This window comes from Lepisma saccharinum, chromosome 2 (assembly GCF_977018435.1).
Source record: "Lepisma saccharinum chromosome 2, izLepSacc3.1, whole genome shotgun sequence".
In the NCBI taxonomy this organism is placed as follows: Eukaryota; Metazoa; Arthropoda; class Insecta; order Zygentoma; family Lepismatidae; genus Lepisma; species Lepisma saccharinum.
The window spans coordinates 204,082,968-204,099,822 of record NC_139230.1 but is presented as its reverse complement, the minus strand read 5'-3'; the positions used below and the strand labels follow the sequence as shown (position 1 = coordinate 204,099,822).

At 39.7% G+C, this 16,855-nt stretch overlaps 1 protein-coding gene across 6 annotated transcripts in view; it reads right to left on the bottom strand.

Moving 5' to 3' along the window:
* Positions 1–16,855, bottom strand: part of LOC145984273 (uncharacterized) — a 466,606-nt gene that overhangs the window by 108,732 nt on the left and 341,019 nt on the right. For all 6 annotated transcript variants that reach the window (XM_083117902.1, XM_083117903.1, XM_083117905.1 and 3 more), the window contains one exon: positions 4,787–4,923. In XM_083117902.1, coding sequence (XP_082974028.1) covers positions 4,787–4,923 — 137 coding nt within the window. The remainder of the gene's footprint in view (positions 1–4,786; positions 4,924–16,855) is intronic.

The following is a 16,855-nucleotide window of genomic DNA, read 5'->3' as shown; positions in this document are numbered from 1 at the left end:
TCATTACAGAGAGAGGGAGGGAGAAAGAGAGAGAGAGCAGGAAGCCAGAGAGAAGGAGAGGGAAAGAGATATAAAAACAAAGGAGATAAAGAAAAAGAGAGAGATAATGAAAAGGAGAGAGAGAGAGAAAAAGAAAGATATGTGAAAGTGAGATAGAGGAAGTGAGAGAACACACACAAAGCCAGCGGGAAAGAGCGAAAGAGAGGTAGAAACAAAGATAAAAGAGAGACAGAGACAGAAGAATAAAAGAAATATGAGAACGTCAAGAATGAGAGAGGGAAGGAGCAGAAAGTCAGAGTGAGAAAGGGAGATACAGAGAGAGATAAAGTGGAGACGAGAGGAAGAGAGAGAGACAGAAAAAATGAGAAGAGAGAGAGAGACCGAGAAACAAGAAAGATGATAACGTCAAGAAGGAGTGAGAGAAGATGGAGAAAGTTAGACCGAAAGAGAAAGAGAGGGAGAAAGAATCGACGGGATACAATATTATTCATTAGGGACGGGAGGAGGGAACGGATAGTGGTTGAGTACCATACCTGTTAGATGCTGCCGTGAAAGAAACTTGAGGATTTTTAATCTGCAAAAAACTATAATTCTCTGGGCTCATTTTAAATGTACGATAGCGAAAAGGTCTCTGGTGAAGGACAAAGTTAAGCGCAAGTGGGTGAGCACCATACTTGAAAGGAGCTGTCGTGATTGGTGTTCTGTTGTATTTGAGCGAAATTGGCTAAGGTGTTTCAAGATGAAAGGCAATTGTTATCTTTCTAAACGACAACGTTACCACTAAGCAACTGGAGAGGTTTTAAATGTGTTGCTAATGGTAGGAGCTGACTTATATTCCCACAAGATTGAGTGAATTTTGGTGATCTAAGTAATTACTCTAGAACAAAATGTTATTGTTTGTGAACCCGCAAGATTTATGACGAACTATCAGAACCCATTGATCTACACTCTGTGCCAGGAGTATGTGGAGCAAGCGAACGAAAGAAAGTTCTTTGTGCAAGTAGTGACTCGAGAGGCTTCGACCAATGAACGCACGAGAGGGAAAAGGACTGCATGGAGGGGGCAACGTGACCGGCGCTGAAAGACGTTTACAGCAGTCTGCACTGCTTTCTTTCGCCCGGCGCGGCGTTGCTCCACAGACACGGGAAACAGTTTTAAAATATATTTACTCACAAATAAAATCTAGCATGAAATCATTTAGGAGGTATTGAAATAGTGGTCCACATATTCTCGGCACCAAATCAATCAATAACACAAATGTTTGAGCTGCGTGATTTAGTCGATTTGGCACCTGACTGCCTTGCGGGAGACAAGAGTTCGATTCCCGAAATATTTGGCCATAGCTATGAACCTTTTCACCCATTTCCCAGGTTAAAGAAGATTGATTTTGGTGTTCATCACACCATGTCCACTGAAGCCAGAACCGGGGATGTACGGTGCTATTCACAAGGCAAAGGATTCTCTAAATTTCAACCGATCTCCGCGGCGGAGTGATTAGTGTAGGGGGAGCGGGTTCGAATCCTGACCTGGAAATTGGTGTTCTTTGTGAGTGTCCCTTCATCAATTTCATCCCATCGTCATCTGTGATTAGCCAAAAGTAGCAAATTAACCAAATCAATTAATCAAAGCTAAGAAAGGAAGCTGCACTGCTTCAAGAGTTTTACAATGGATATGAAGCATGGGAATCTGTATTCTCATCGAATCAGGGACCATGATGCTAAGATATTCACTTTATGAATCCGAAATTTCAAGACTAGATCAACATGTCCCACGATACTCAACACGAGGTTAATCACCTTTCCGTTAATTTAACAGAACTTGAATCCCTTGTGTATTTACCCTCGCAGCCTTCATTCAATATTCAACTGCTGCTTCTGTCTTCAACTGTTTCCCTATTAAATATCTCATCTTCCATTTCACCCATACTTACCACCCTTGGGAAAATATCACGATATAATTAGAAGGCCCAAAACATTCAGTCTTCAGTCCTATCAAAAAGCAACACGCGAACTGCCATCACTTAGTTCGCTCATTTACCCTTGCAAGCTTGTAAGCTACGCTGAAGATCACGAAGGCGCACTCTCAAATAAGTGAAAAATGAAACAATAGGAAAACATTACGGATAAAATGCCAATTTAGGGAATTCACTTTGGGAAGTTCTGAAATTGTAAAGAAAATAATATCGCAAGGGACATTTTTCCGAATTATTAATGTTCTTTATTTCTGCGAGGTGTTTCTTTTGTAACCCAATCTGAGTACTATGCCATGTATTAACATTTGTGATATTTGTTAATTAAATCGCTTTTCTGCCACTTGTGTCTATTCACGACGATGAGAATGAGTGATGATCGATTGATTGATTTGGTTTATTTTACTTCGCTTTCTGCCACTTCCTTTTGGCTAATCGCGAAGATGGTATGAGTGATGTGATGAAATTGCTCTGGAATGGGTGTTCTTTGCGAGTGGTCTTTCATCACTTTCATCATAACATCACTCATTCTCGTCGCTATTAGCCCAAAATAACAAAAATAAAAATCTGGACACTTATTAATGTTTGCAATTTTCACAATGTCGAAGTAGTAACGTACATGTGAACCATCGTTGTATTTTTCTTGAATTAGTACGTTAACGTCAGTGAAACTGAATATATATATATATATACCTAGTATAAAAAAAAAATATCTTCACATTTCCCCCCCTCATTTCGTTTGGAGAATGTTGTGTAGCAGTTACTAGGATGTGCCATAGTGCATTATCAGAATAATTCCTTCTTTGTTGGTGTAGTACTTCATAATCTAATCGTCTCACAGAATCAGACTATGTAGTTTACGAAATATATTTTCATACAGCATCTGAAGTAATGCATCATCCTTTTCTAGGACACCACAGGTAATTGTGTACAAGGAACACTCCTGTTCAGATAAAGTGTCACATTATATAAGGTTGGACAGTTGAAGTATATGCAAATTTATCAAATTTATATGCAAATTTATCAAATTTATCTCAACATGAATGTACAAGTGGGGCTTGGCATACAGGCACTTTCGAAAAAGGTTCAGTAAAGGAAGTTATTGTACTGATTGGTAGGAGGATTAGTAACAAGACTGATAATAAAATTATGTTAATTGTAGTTTAAAATGTAATGTCTTTTCGGCTGCTCTTTTGTTAGATCCATCGTTAGATGCGATTTTAATAAGAATTAGCTTTATACTTCTTGGAGATAAAAAAGCCTTAGTTTCAGGTATTAGTTTTAAGTTGCTCAATACTTCATATTAAATTTATTAGCTATAATTTCCATGCATTATTATTGTTATCCATCATCAGCCCCATTATCGTTATAATTATGACACGTCAATAACCAGTTAAATATATCAATTAAGTGGCGCCTGGGGAAACTGGGATGGCTACGATCTCCTTTGTAATGGTCAATGCTTTTCACCTTTTCAACTGTATCAAACTGATATAGTTAATATTTTTGTTTTGTTATCTACAACTGGAACACACACAAAATACAAAAACTAAAGAATCGGTTTCTACTACATATTACAACATTAACAAAATGCATTTCTATAGGTATACAGTGTGCAGAAATTCCAATTAAATAGTAATAATAATAAAATACACTTGTATAATATAATGTTCTCCATGGAAATATTTGACAGAGAGAGAAGTGGTGACTCCGTCATCCCCCTTACCATACCGCATTGCACTTATACACATGCAAGAATCGATCTATGGTCTAATTCAACATGTTTCGCTGGCAGGGGATTACACACTAGCATGCAGGTGCTACCAAAGTGTTGGATATAGCGTGAAATAATTCCACCGTTCAAATTAAAAGTTAACAGTTACACACACATCATTAAATATTTCTCCAATATTCTGGAGTGAATGTTGAAGTGCAGCATGCATTTTTTTAAAATACTGTGACGATTAAGAAAATTATGCATCCTGTGTTTGTGCTGGTACGGAGCGAAACGTGCCACACATGATATGGAGAGGAGAAATTTTGAATAAAAGTTCATCAGATTTTAAAATATATGATCAACGCTTTATGCTCACCAAAAATATTAAAAATAAAAGGGAAAATAATTATTTCACAACTCCAACAGCATTGTGTAAGTTAAAATTGCTTTTATAATTTACTAAAAATGCGGGAAGGGCCAAAATAATATTTTCCTTCCCGCCTTGACATTTTGTTTTATTGCAAGAGCCTGCTGGGTGCCCCCTAAATATTACACCAGCGGCCCTCTCGATGCAGTCGTATGAATAAATGTAGAAACATTAGTAAGACATCCACACTGCCAATAGACAAATAACTGAACGTTACTGCAGACTATGTAAAGTTTTTAAAGACCATGTTACAAGATGAATATGTGATAGTTTTGATTTTATGCTACCGTGCCTAGTCGCTTTCGCGTGCATATTTGATATTCCAATCTCATGCACATGATTAATGGAATTTTTTCTTTACTCCTGTTGAATTCCTTTCAAAATATGTCACGAACTTAATGCTAGTCTTGCTTAGATAAAATCTGACCCACATTTTCCGTCCATGGAGTTTGCTTATCAGGCTACAAAAGTGCAACTTGAAAAATCAATAAACATTCAATAGTTTAGCAAATTTTTGTCGCAGTGAAGGACACAAACTTGTACATTTTAGTGGGTGCGTATTGTTAATCTTGCTGTTCCTTTGTTAGTGGACGTAAAAATGAAACATGTGCCAAAAAAGAATCATGCAGATGTAAAGAATAATTACAAGTGGTTACAAATTGTGTTTACGTACCCTTGCTCTATCAAAACTAACAGTCGAATCCAATGAGTCGTCAGAACCTCCATCGGACATTGCGAGAAACTCATGCGTTCTGTAGGCCAATTCTGGGTATTTCTTTTTTCGAGGTAGAGCTGGTTCGAGTACTGAATCTGGAAAGAAGAAATAATTATATTAATCGTTTTACAGAGATAACAATTCAGTGTGGCAGTTCAGGTAACGCTACTAAACGTAAAGGCAGTTCGGGCATTATTGGATAGTGTGTTAATATGAAATATTGCGGGATACTTCACAAGGCAACGAGAACACAAATATCTTCCCGCAAAACTGTGCTGGGATCCTTGAAGAGATTGTACGTTTTGTGTTTTGAAAATCAATAACACCACCAACAACAATAATTATCTTACAATACCCTGGAACAGTTCTCATACATATCATTATAAACTAACTAACTCTCTAGCCTTCTTAAACCCGATCGTTTATGGCTGCAGCAACACAAGCCTTCAATCTGTCCCTATCCTGGGCAAGATCAATCCAATATTTTCCATCCTTACCGACATTACCATATTCATTTATTATAGATGTACTTAGTTTTACATTCGGATGTTCATGCACCCTTTTCCAATTAATTTGGTTTCATTATTGTGTTTTTCAACCAGTTATTGGCATTGGATACGTTATACTTGCTGCATCCGGACAGATATTTACTTTTCGTCACTTTGACAAGTCGTACGTAACGCAACTATTCCGTAATATGTCTCTCAGATGAAATGTGGTTACAACTATTAATGTTAAATATGTGACAACAATATCATCATCATAAGAATCAGTGTATATAGCATTGTAGTACGTACCTTTAAAAAGCAACTTGAAGTCACCTTTAAACCGGAAAATAATCATAATTCAAATAACAGTGGTTAGGTTAGTTACACTTTCCTTCTTTAGCCTTGGAGGGGAAACTTTCATGTCACCGGGAGACGTCGTACATATGACACTTCACTTGGCACGGCCCTTGAATCGATCCTTACGAAACAAACGCAATTTTCACACGAAAGAGTCATGGCACGACACACATACACACACACACATACATACATACACATAGCCGACCTCCGCGGTGGAGTGGTTATCACAGCGCGCTACGACGCCAGGGGTCCCGGGTTCAAACTCCAGCCTGGGCATTGGTGTTCTTTGTGTCTTTTCATTAATTTCATCATTCATCCTCATGATTAGTGAAAAGTGTCAGAAAAGCGACGCTAAATAACAAAAAATCAAATCATCCGCATTTGTGTATTACCGATTGGTTTCCAATGGCATACATGACAGCCTAGAATGAAAGCTCCTTAAGCATATACAGTATGTAGTTTAATTTTTATTTCCTTTTTCGTGTTATTTGGCACAAGGTCATTTTTTGTAATTTTCTTTTCTACATTTCTTATCTATTGATATCAGAATTTCGCATTTTGGTAGTTTTATTTCGTTTATTTGTATGTTTAAGTTCACTTTATGCCCAAGATAGGCTTACCTCGACTGGACCTACAGTTCAAAATGGAAAACAATGTGCAATGTGGCTCCATCAGATATCTAATCTAGGACCCCTTGATTACAAGGCAGCAGCGTTACCCCTCTTCGATCGGGGGCGTCCCATATTTTATTTCGTGTACAAACAAATTCACACATTGCAAATATGAATTACAGAAGAAAACAACCGGATATTCAAGTGCAAGTTAACCATTCATCGAACTTACTGTATGCGTGGTCTACTTGTTCTCAAGTTACAGCCTCGTGTAAGTTATTAAGGGTCTTAAAACATGGTCGGCATTCGTGATCTCAATATAGAAGAAGTAGGAAATTCTCACCTCTCGGCACATGAACGTGTAAAAGTCGTTAAGTCAGACATTAAACGCAGATTAAAGCTTTCTATAATGGCTCCTGAGCTTTAAAAAGTCGAAGAGGAATATTGCAGTAGCTGCAACGCAGCCCGCATGGAAGAGGAAGCGTGGCAATAATGGCCGTCATCTTCACTTACCATGAAGATTCGCACTACTTACGGAGGCACATTTTCTTAAGAAACCGAAGGTCGTCAAAGCATATCCATACGCTAATGCATAAGAAATTTGCATTTAAAATATTTCACATTGAAAGTTCAGCTCTAACTGATGCCAAAGGAAGATTTCACGCTGACGAGACAAGTGAAACGCGACTCTTTTCACACCGGTGTCACACGGCACATCACAGGATGGGCGGCAGGAGGGGACCGTGCTGGTTGGCCTAAAATGATCTATTTCACACATATAATTTCATTTCAGTCACAGACATTTGCGTTAAGTATTATAAGCAGTGCTTTTTTTTCTGGATGTACGCAACAGTACGCCGTGCCGGCACCTTTTTATAGAGCACACAACTGTATTTCCTTCAGAGTATTCTTAATATTTCAGAACACGTATTTGCAGAAAGCAATTTTGCTGAATAGTCGAACAATCAAAATCCAAAAAAAATCAAGATTTCATCTATAATTATTAACTAAACATACAATTGTTTAAACTTCATATTGCGATATATATAAAAAAGGACATTTGCCTTTCGTGACAGCTTGATTATCATTGGATGTACCAAGAATATTTTCTAGCCATAATTTTGCAGAATGTGTATATACGTAAGTGGTAATTGCAAGGAACAGCTTTTTGGTCGACCTAAAAAAATAGAAATACATAAACGTCCGCATTGGTGCGTAGATACCAAGATTTCTCACAACTATATTTGAATTCTGCAAATTATTTACATGTGCTCTCAATAATCAATCGGTTTTCAAGGAGTTTTTTCGAGAAACATTTTGTATGAAATATAGCACAAATGCAAATATGGTATCTTCCACTAATGAGGCTCTGGCTTGGGTTGAGTTGTTGTTTTAAGTACACTTTATGCACAGGTAGACTAATTTGGACTGGACCTACAGTTTATAGTGTGCCTTCATCGGGTATCGAACTCGGGACCCCTTGATTTCAAGACGACGACTTGAGGCCCTGGCGTCTGGACTCTCAGCCAGTATAATACTCTGTGCGGCCTGTGTTCATGGGTGTTTGTGATTGTCACATTATCCATTTAATCTCCATCATCGAGATTAGCTAAAAGTGGCAGAAATTCGAAGTTAAATAAACTAAATCAATGGAATCAATTAAGTAGCCTAAATACGGCATCCTTTCTTAAAGTAACTCCTTGCATGTCTTGCATTGTGGAGGATTGTTGTGTGTTTTGTGTTGCCTGGCTACAAGGAAATGTAACCTAACACACTTCTGCACGTGGTTGTACAAATGATAGGTTTATGTTTCTATGATGTACACCTGGCTTGATAATTCCGGTGGCTCATAGAGGTTAGTTAATTCTGATATGTGTTTGTTCGTACGCATGCATGTGACGCTTAAACATGATGATTACATAAACAAAATGTGGCATTAACATGGTTTATTACTTCAGAAGGACATCCATAACACACACGTACGTACACACACGTACGTACACACACACTGTAGAAGATACAAGAAAATTATTACATGCAGAAGTTCTGAATAAACCCAGAATGACCAGATTGGATATACTGTACTGTATTTGTATGTACTCTCTCTCTCTCTCTCTCTCTCTACATTGCAGTTCACTGTAGTAATTCGCGAATGTATACATGATTATGACATGCACCATTATTGGTACTGGTTACAGGAATGCTATTAATACACGAGAACATGAATATTAAAATTAGTATTAAATTGGCTTCATAACTTTCAGGGATGTAGTTTTGAATTTACAGCATTAATCTGCATAATACAATCGGTACAGTGCGGTTATGGACAGGAAAGCTAAACAATTGAATTGACGGATTATTTTCCAAATAAAAACAAATTAAAAAACACATTTTATGCTAGAATCCATGGTGAAGAAGACATGTGTCTAACGAAAGTTTCTGAAAATTATTGCTAGGCATTTTACCTCCATGATAAATGCTCATCACCAACAACGCCGGAATTCTAGAATTTCTCTCACTTCTCTTTCCACTATGCATTCATATCTTTGTCACAATTAATCTGTTAAGAACCTCAGCCAGTTCTAAGCTTGGATGAGAAAGGATAAGAGTTGAAGTGATCAGCCAGATATCTGATCAAGAGGACTTTACATGTTAGAGAGAGAGAGGCGAGAAGATAATCGTTTCTCACCTCACTATTAATTGGAAAGTCTACGGGGAACAAATGTTGAGGTGTGACATCAATGATAGTGTGAACATGGCCATGTGCGATATAACCAGACACAGTGTATACGAAATATGATTTTGATACTGAAAGATAGATTTGATTTGATTGGTTGGTTGATTTGGTGTTTTAAGTCCACTGCATGCATAGTAAGGTTAATCGGGACTGGACCTACAGTTTAAAGTAAGATCCGAACCACTATGTGCCTCCACCGGGTATCGAACCCGGGACCCCTTGATTACAAGGCGACGACGCTACAACTGCGCCATCGGGGAGGCCCCTGAAATATACAATATCTATCAAAGTATTCTAATAAAGAAAAAATAAAACGAAAGGTCTTCGATTATGAAAACAATCACTGCATATTAACATTTCTTTCTCAGAGTGAAATTTCTAAAAAATACCATTACAGCACATTTAACTTTCACCTCTTGAACTGTTAAGACAAAAAAATGATGCAACTGCAATTTTGTTCATCCTACAAAATTTTCTATTGAGTTTGGTGAGTTTGTTATATCTTATTACTTAAACATTCACAGTAATTATTTTTATCAGTTTGATAAAAGCCTCGATAATATTCCCTTACTTTCATAATTGTATATATGTAGAATCCACACACAAATTTCTTGTTAAATTGTTACATCGGACTTGGCCATAGCGGAGGTGACATGACCAGCACCAGGCTTGATTGGATTTAAGACTAGATGTGCAGCTTCATGCGGTCACTGCCGGAAGAAAATTCTACTTGAGGTCACTCAGCTCGGGAATGAAATCTTGATCTGCCGCATGCAGTCATACGCCTCACCCAACAGACGACCTCGGCTTTGCAATTTTGGCCCCTTTATACAATTCCATTTGTGAAAGGTCTCGACCTGCTTCCATTACTTCATAAAACAATAGCAACCAACGTGTAATATTGTTACAGATTAGTGACACTTTATATGTAGAAACACTGTTATGTATACTTGTATAGACTACAGTGCTTTTTTTCTGGCGGTACTCAACGGTCCGCCGTACCGGCACCTTTTTATAGACAAGAATAAAACTAATAACATTTTATTTGAACGAAAACATGTGTGTGTGTATGTGTGTCATTTACACTTATACAAATTGTGAGTAGTTCTTATGATGAACACAATAACAAACCAACTTTAAAAGTACCGGCACCTTTCTTCCCAGACAGAATCCAGCTTGCAACTACCAGGTGGCTCTTCCTGCTTGAAAGAGGGAAGTAGTGACACAGTAGCTTGCAAGCTCTTTAGAAACAAGGCACGTGGCGAGTCGAATAAGTACCCCGGACTTTTGGGAAACATCAGGAGTGTTAAAACGTTATCGTGGTCGCGCGGTCGACGTGCGCCACCGTTCAGGTACCGACAGCCAACGCCTGCTGTGCGGGGTGACTGCCTCGTTGGTGGACGTCACCAGAGTCCGAGACGCCAGAGGGGTCGCTGCCCGATTAGGTGAGTGTGCTTTGCTCGTCCGCCTTCCTTACCTCTTCGCCGAGTCAAGGAGGGATATCCACAACCTGTAAAACCCACTTGGACATTGTTTTACTGCTACATCACTAAGTGACATCCCTCGTACCTCGCCAGAAACCTTGTCACACATCATGGTGGAGATGCGGGGCAACGATCACCGTCCCGTACCTCTCGCAATACTCTTCCTTCCATGATTCCATCATCTTACAAATAAACTCAGTAGCTTAAATCTGTCAAACTCTGTACACTATTTGCATACAGGGTGTTTCTGTGACCGTTTTACAGACTTGCAGGGATGATGGAAGAGAACAAACGCAACAAAATGAGATAGGGAACCCTAGTCCGGAAATGCCCCAGTCAAAAGTTACAAGCCAAAAACCTTCGAAGGGTAGGCAACCACGCACAACGTGGAGGGGAACCATAAAGGAAAGGGGAAAGAATCCACCGCGCATGCCCTGGAGTCTTAACTTTTACCGCCACGATTAACTGGACCAGTGTGCACTGTGTTTCTGAGAGACATCCTCCCCGAGTTATTGGAACATTTCCCACTTCTCGTTCGTCAACGCAAGTGGTTTCAGCCCACTTCGTAGCTGGTGCTCGTGATGTTCTGACGCAGACCTTCCCACAGCTGTGGATAAGGAGAGGCGGGTCTGTTGCTTGGCCTGCCCGTTCAACTGATCTGACCCACTTTTTTTTTTTGTGGTTTCATTTCAAGAGTGTTGTCTACGAGACACCTGTGAGTAATGCAGAGGAAGTCTTGGCAAGAATCCTTGCAGCCTGTGATCTGGCCCGAACGACTCCTGGGATATTAGAGCGAACGCGACAGAACTTATTGCGACGCTGTAACGCCTGTATCGAGGCAGGGGGCACTTTGAAGAACTTCTGTAATGATGGCTGCAGTTACTACTCATTAAAGCCACTATAGTGATTCTTCTGTGTTTATTTCCCACTTCCCCAGACATCTGTTATTGTTCCCCTCCGCGTTGCGCGTGGTTGCCTTCCCTTCGAAGATATTGGCTTGTAACTTTTGACTGGAGCATTTCCGGACCAGGGTTACCTATCTCATTTTGTTGCGTTTGTTCCCTTCCATCATTTTTGCAAGTCTATAACACGGTCACAGAAACACCCTGTATATATATATATATATAATCAGCACTTGAAGTTTAAATTGCTAGCTGGAGGATGCTCGGTAGGGGATGTTCCTATGGTTTAACATGTAACATGGTAACAGTGAGGTAGCTGGGGGGATGCTTTGCCGAAATTTTGCTAGCTGGGGGTATACCATCCCCTCTTACTTCGAGTACTGATACACACACACACACACGCACACACACAGAGGATATACACATAGAGAGACAGTGACATGATAAAGACTAACTGATGCGCACGCTAACAGACATTTGCTATCAAACTTTGGCATTTCTTTTTCCTTGACCGAATGTAGGACAATTTTTAATGAAGGATACATCGGCTTCCAGAAAAAATAAAAGCTTAAGCAAGCATATCACGTCCTTCAATACGCTAATATTTCGAACTAAAATTACTGGAGACTGGAACAAACGAGTCAATCTCAACTCTCAGCAGTTACCCGCAGTATATTATAAGTTTCTTTGTGATATTGCTGTCATAAAATACATAAGGAATTGGGCTGTAAAGGAACCCTTCATATTGGAAGTCAGAAACGTCTGTAAGATACCTACTAAAAACATCGTTGCGCCTCTTTTGTAAGGACTGTTCAGGGACAATTGAATTGACAGTAATCTGCATATAAATTAGTGCTTATAAGGGAGTGTAATGGCGTCATGCCAAGATGGGAGGAAGAGAAAGGGGGATTCCTACAGGCAAATAAAAAGTGCGTGGAGCAGGAATGGAAAAGGGCAAATTTAGATTTGGGCTCATTTACATGACCGGATATTAGCAGAGAATTTAGAGTTAGAACCTGTTCAGAACTGTTGATCTACAGGAAAACGCTATGTGAAGGCACAGTGTATTCGCATGAAAGGGTCGCAGAGTTTGACAATGTTAGTTTTAGGTCTACTTTAGGCTCAGATATGTTAATCAGTACTGAACCTACAGTTTAAGTGGAATCTCAATCATTGTGTAATGTGCTTCCGGAACCCCGAAACATTTGACATCGAAAGGCAATAACAAATTAGAATTTATTTATATCTGAAATTATTTCCAAATTATAGAAGCAACTATTGATTGATTGATTAAAATTATAATTGTAGGGTTTTCGGGAAAAGGCACACAAGTCACAAACTGCAATTTTCTCTTGCCTTCTTTTAGGTCTCACTGAATCAATTGAAGAAAATATTATAAGTATAATTTTATTTGGTCATGTGTAAAGATTCTAAACAGTCATGATCTAACGTGTATGTCATGTCTGTAATGTTTGATTGGAAAATAATAAACGTACAAACTGACTGCTGTAAAATTGATTTTTTTTTACTTAAGTGCTTTTTTCCGAACAGCCTAGAATTTTACGTCGCTTTTCTGACACTTTTGGCTATAAAACCTTTCTGATGTCGTAGTGTTAACGCATCGTGTTGTAATCAAGGGGTACCGGTGGGAGCACATAGTGTTTCGGATCCCACTTTAAACTGTAGGTCCAGGCCCGATTAGCCTATCTGTGCATAAAGAGGACTTAAAAGAAGAAAACAAATAATAATAATAAACGACGATGGGGATGACGAGTGATATGATGAGATGTACGAAGGGATCATAATGAGCATATGTGGAAGGCACAACGCACAAGTCCTACAGAGTCTTATACTGGCTGAAGGTCCAAGCGCCAGAGCCTCGTTAGTCTGCAAATCACAGTCCAAGGTGTATAGAAGGTAATATAGTCGCATTAAGGAATCAAACTGTACTTGCATTTGCGGAACAAGATGAAAAGTAATGATCATCTGAAATATATTTTTCAATTATTTCCTTCAGCCTCCTCGGTGACGCATAGAGCGATATACTCACGATCTTGCCCCCCGAGGGTTCCTGGTTCGAGGCTTGGGTTCGGCATGGACATTTCTTTGCGAGTCTCTTTTCATCAATTTCACACAATCATCATTCATCCTCATCGTCGCGATTATCTGAATGTGGATGCAAAGTGTCTTTTTGAAAAGTAAAAAATAACAATTTCCGATAATAATTTATTTGCGAGTCCTGAAATAACACGCTCCTACATTGTCTTTCTTCCTCTTACGTTTATACTCTGTCCCGGAAATCTCTGGAGCGAGCGAGTGGCTCGAAAGGACTCTACCAATGAACAAGTGTGACGGAACGGGATTGCGAGGAGAGGGGAAAACGACTGCAATTACCAGCCTTTGCAGCAGCGTGTACTGCTTCGCTCCGCCCACTCGATTTCTCCCCTTCTCTACCATTATGCGCGGCCTTGCTCCAGACATTCCCGGGATAGAGTATATCTTTTACAGATTATTCGTGCAACCCAAAAATGTGTGGACCAAAATTCTTGGTGATTCCGTTGGCGGATTAATAACCATATCTGGTGGAGGCGGCCGACTTGTCACCTCCTTTATTCTACATGTAATCCGGGAGCTTATACACAATGAGAACCAACGCATTCAATAGTCATAGTATTATTATTATACAAGTTAACAGAATTTGTTCCTCACATTCCGCATAGATCTAACAACAGATAAATACCATCAGATTAATTAAATTAACCAATCAAATTGTTAAGGATAAATTATTTTCAGCGCATTGGAAAATATCTAAGATGTGCGTGTGGGAATGGTTATCCCCCCTTCCCTTCCCTTGAATTGCTCATGATAGTACAGTCAAAAGTAAAAGTGGGTTTAGTTCAGAATAAAATCAAACAGATATATTGAACTTTAATCTCGAACATACAGGTAGGAAACAAAACACAACTAATTTGATTTATGTTATTTAGCGTTTGTTTTCTACCACTTTTGGCTAACCGCGACGATGAGTGATGACAGGATGTAATTAATGAAGGGACACTCACAAAGAACACCCATGTCCAAGTCGGGATTCGAACACGGGAGCGCGTTGTGCTAACAACTCCGCCACAGAGGTCGGCTAACACAACTAATTAAGGTCTTGTATACAAGTTGTAAATAGGTATGACAAAATTCTCGTTCTAGACTTCTTAAAGAGATGTCGCACCAATGAAGCGCTTGAAAAAGGAAGTCTGTTATAAACATAGCGGTGTGATTTTAATTCACCTTTAGGGACCAACTGTTCGACAGAAACGAATCTGTCCTGGAACAGTACATACGATGGGATACAACACCCATCCACCAGGATCGGATTGATACCTGATTGGAAGTATGGAAATCAGCGGATCATATATCACAACAACGGACGAAAATATTGTGGCAGAACCTACTAGTCTCATACACTGGCAGAATCAGAAATCCAATATTTGCGAGTTTTATTGAATTCGCATCAGACGTACCGCAAGCCTCAGCATTTTAAATAAGCAGTTCTGTATAATACAAGGTTTCGACCACATGCACCATCCGATGTTTCATTGATACAGCATTTTCTCAGTGTTTCATGGTTGGGTCCGGAGGTGCAAGTGGCCAGTGAATCAGCTGTTATTTCTTATCCTTCTAATTTCTTATTCGTTTATCTTATTGCCCTCGCAATGCTAGGTAAGGAATTTAGATAGTCTTCCCCTGAATACAATGCAAATAGCCACAAGTGTTCACTCACCCAATTTATTTTTAGCCGAATCTAATTCACACTCGCAATGTTACCGAACGAGTCAGGTGATTGGATAAGCTGGCTGACTCTTTATTGATTGAGAAATTCCCGACACGGCACAAATGCCAGATCGGTTGCTCAGTGCATTAAGTAGTTGACTTTCGACCTCGGCACCGAAATTCTCGGGTACATGTTCCGGCCAGGCATGGGTGTTCGTTACGAGTGTCCCTTCGATAATTTCCTGTAATCGTCACTCATTCTCATCCTCGCGATTATAGAAATTTGGCAAAAGATCGACGCCAAATAACAACAAATACCAAATACAGACATAGAACAAATGAGAATTTTCAGCTGATATCGTCAGCAATAAAAATAACAAAAATATTTATATTCAGGATGTCACAGGTTTAAACCCTGTGACTGGCCATGCTCTCATGGTTTTCTTCGGTCCATGGATTGATTGATTGATTGACTGATTTGATTTATTTTACTTTTACTTGCCACTTCTGGTTAATGATGAAGATGAGGATGGTATGATGAAATTGATGAAGGGACAATCACAAAGAACACCCATGCCTAGGCTGGGATTTGAACCCGGGACGCGTCTGACTACCATGCTAAAGGTCCCGGGTTCGATACCCGACCGGTTCAAATCCGGAAATTTTTCTAACGTTGGAAGCTGCTCCGGCGCCCACCCAGCGTCGAATGACATGGGTACCTGGGGGGAAACCCTGGGGGTTAAAGGCGGTCAGGGGCGTGATGCTGATCACACATCACCCCCTCTCACGACCGGATCAAGTAAGTGTGGGGCGTTACTCCCACATCCCCTATACGCCTTCATGGCGTGGTGCTAAGAACAGGGGAGCACTTTACCTCCTTTTTTTATGAATCTCTTAGTAGCGCGCTGCTAACCACTCCGCCATGGAGGTCGGCTCTCGGTCCATGGAGGTGAAGACAGGATGGTACAATTCCTAGTACATGTTTTCCTTCATCTTTCTCGACAGGGTTAACCTTACGATGCACATACCTATGTATGTTTAATAAGTCAACCACCTAACCCCCTCGATGGCGATTTTTCGCCGGTAATCGAACCCAGTACCATTCCCAATTAATTAGCGTGTTTCTCAGAGATTGTGTCTTAATAATTTGTTCAAGAAACACTTACACATTTTTTAAATCTACCTCAAAAACAAATCTGGGGTTCAAAGGATCCATTTATGGGTGGCAACGTGCAATACCCGTAACTCACGATATCTGCAATATCCCTTCGGTAGCATTTTAGAAATCACTGTAAGACTAATATCTCACGTTTGGTAATACAGAAATCAAAGCACAATGAGTTGATTGATGACACTATTGTCATGGAGGATAGAGCTTGTCACGTACCCCGCGTCCGGCTCCTTTGGACACCACAGGTATCGTTACCTTCTTTAATCGGACACTGTTCTTAAAGCTAAGGTAACACCTAGTCCGTTGCCAGCGATACAGGTAGGAATCTTTGGTTCTTCATCCTTGAACGGCTTGTTCTATTTATTGATTAATAGATAGTCGAAATTGTTGCTGCTTTCACGATCACAAATCTTTGTTTTGATATCACCAACTTTATGTGATACCGCTCTTCCAAGCTGTAGTTATGCGTAGGATATCTTGAAGTTCCTGCTGCCTGTGAAAAGGCCAAA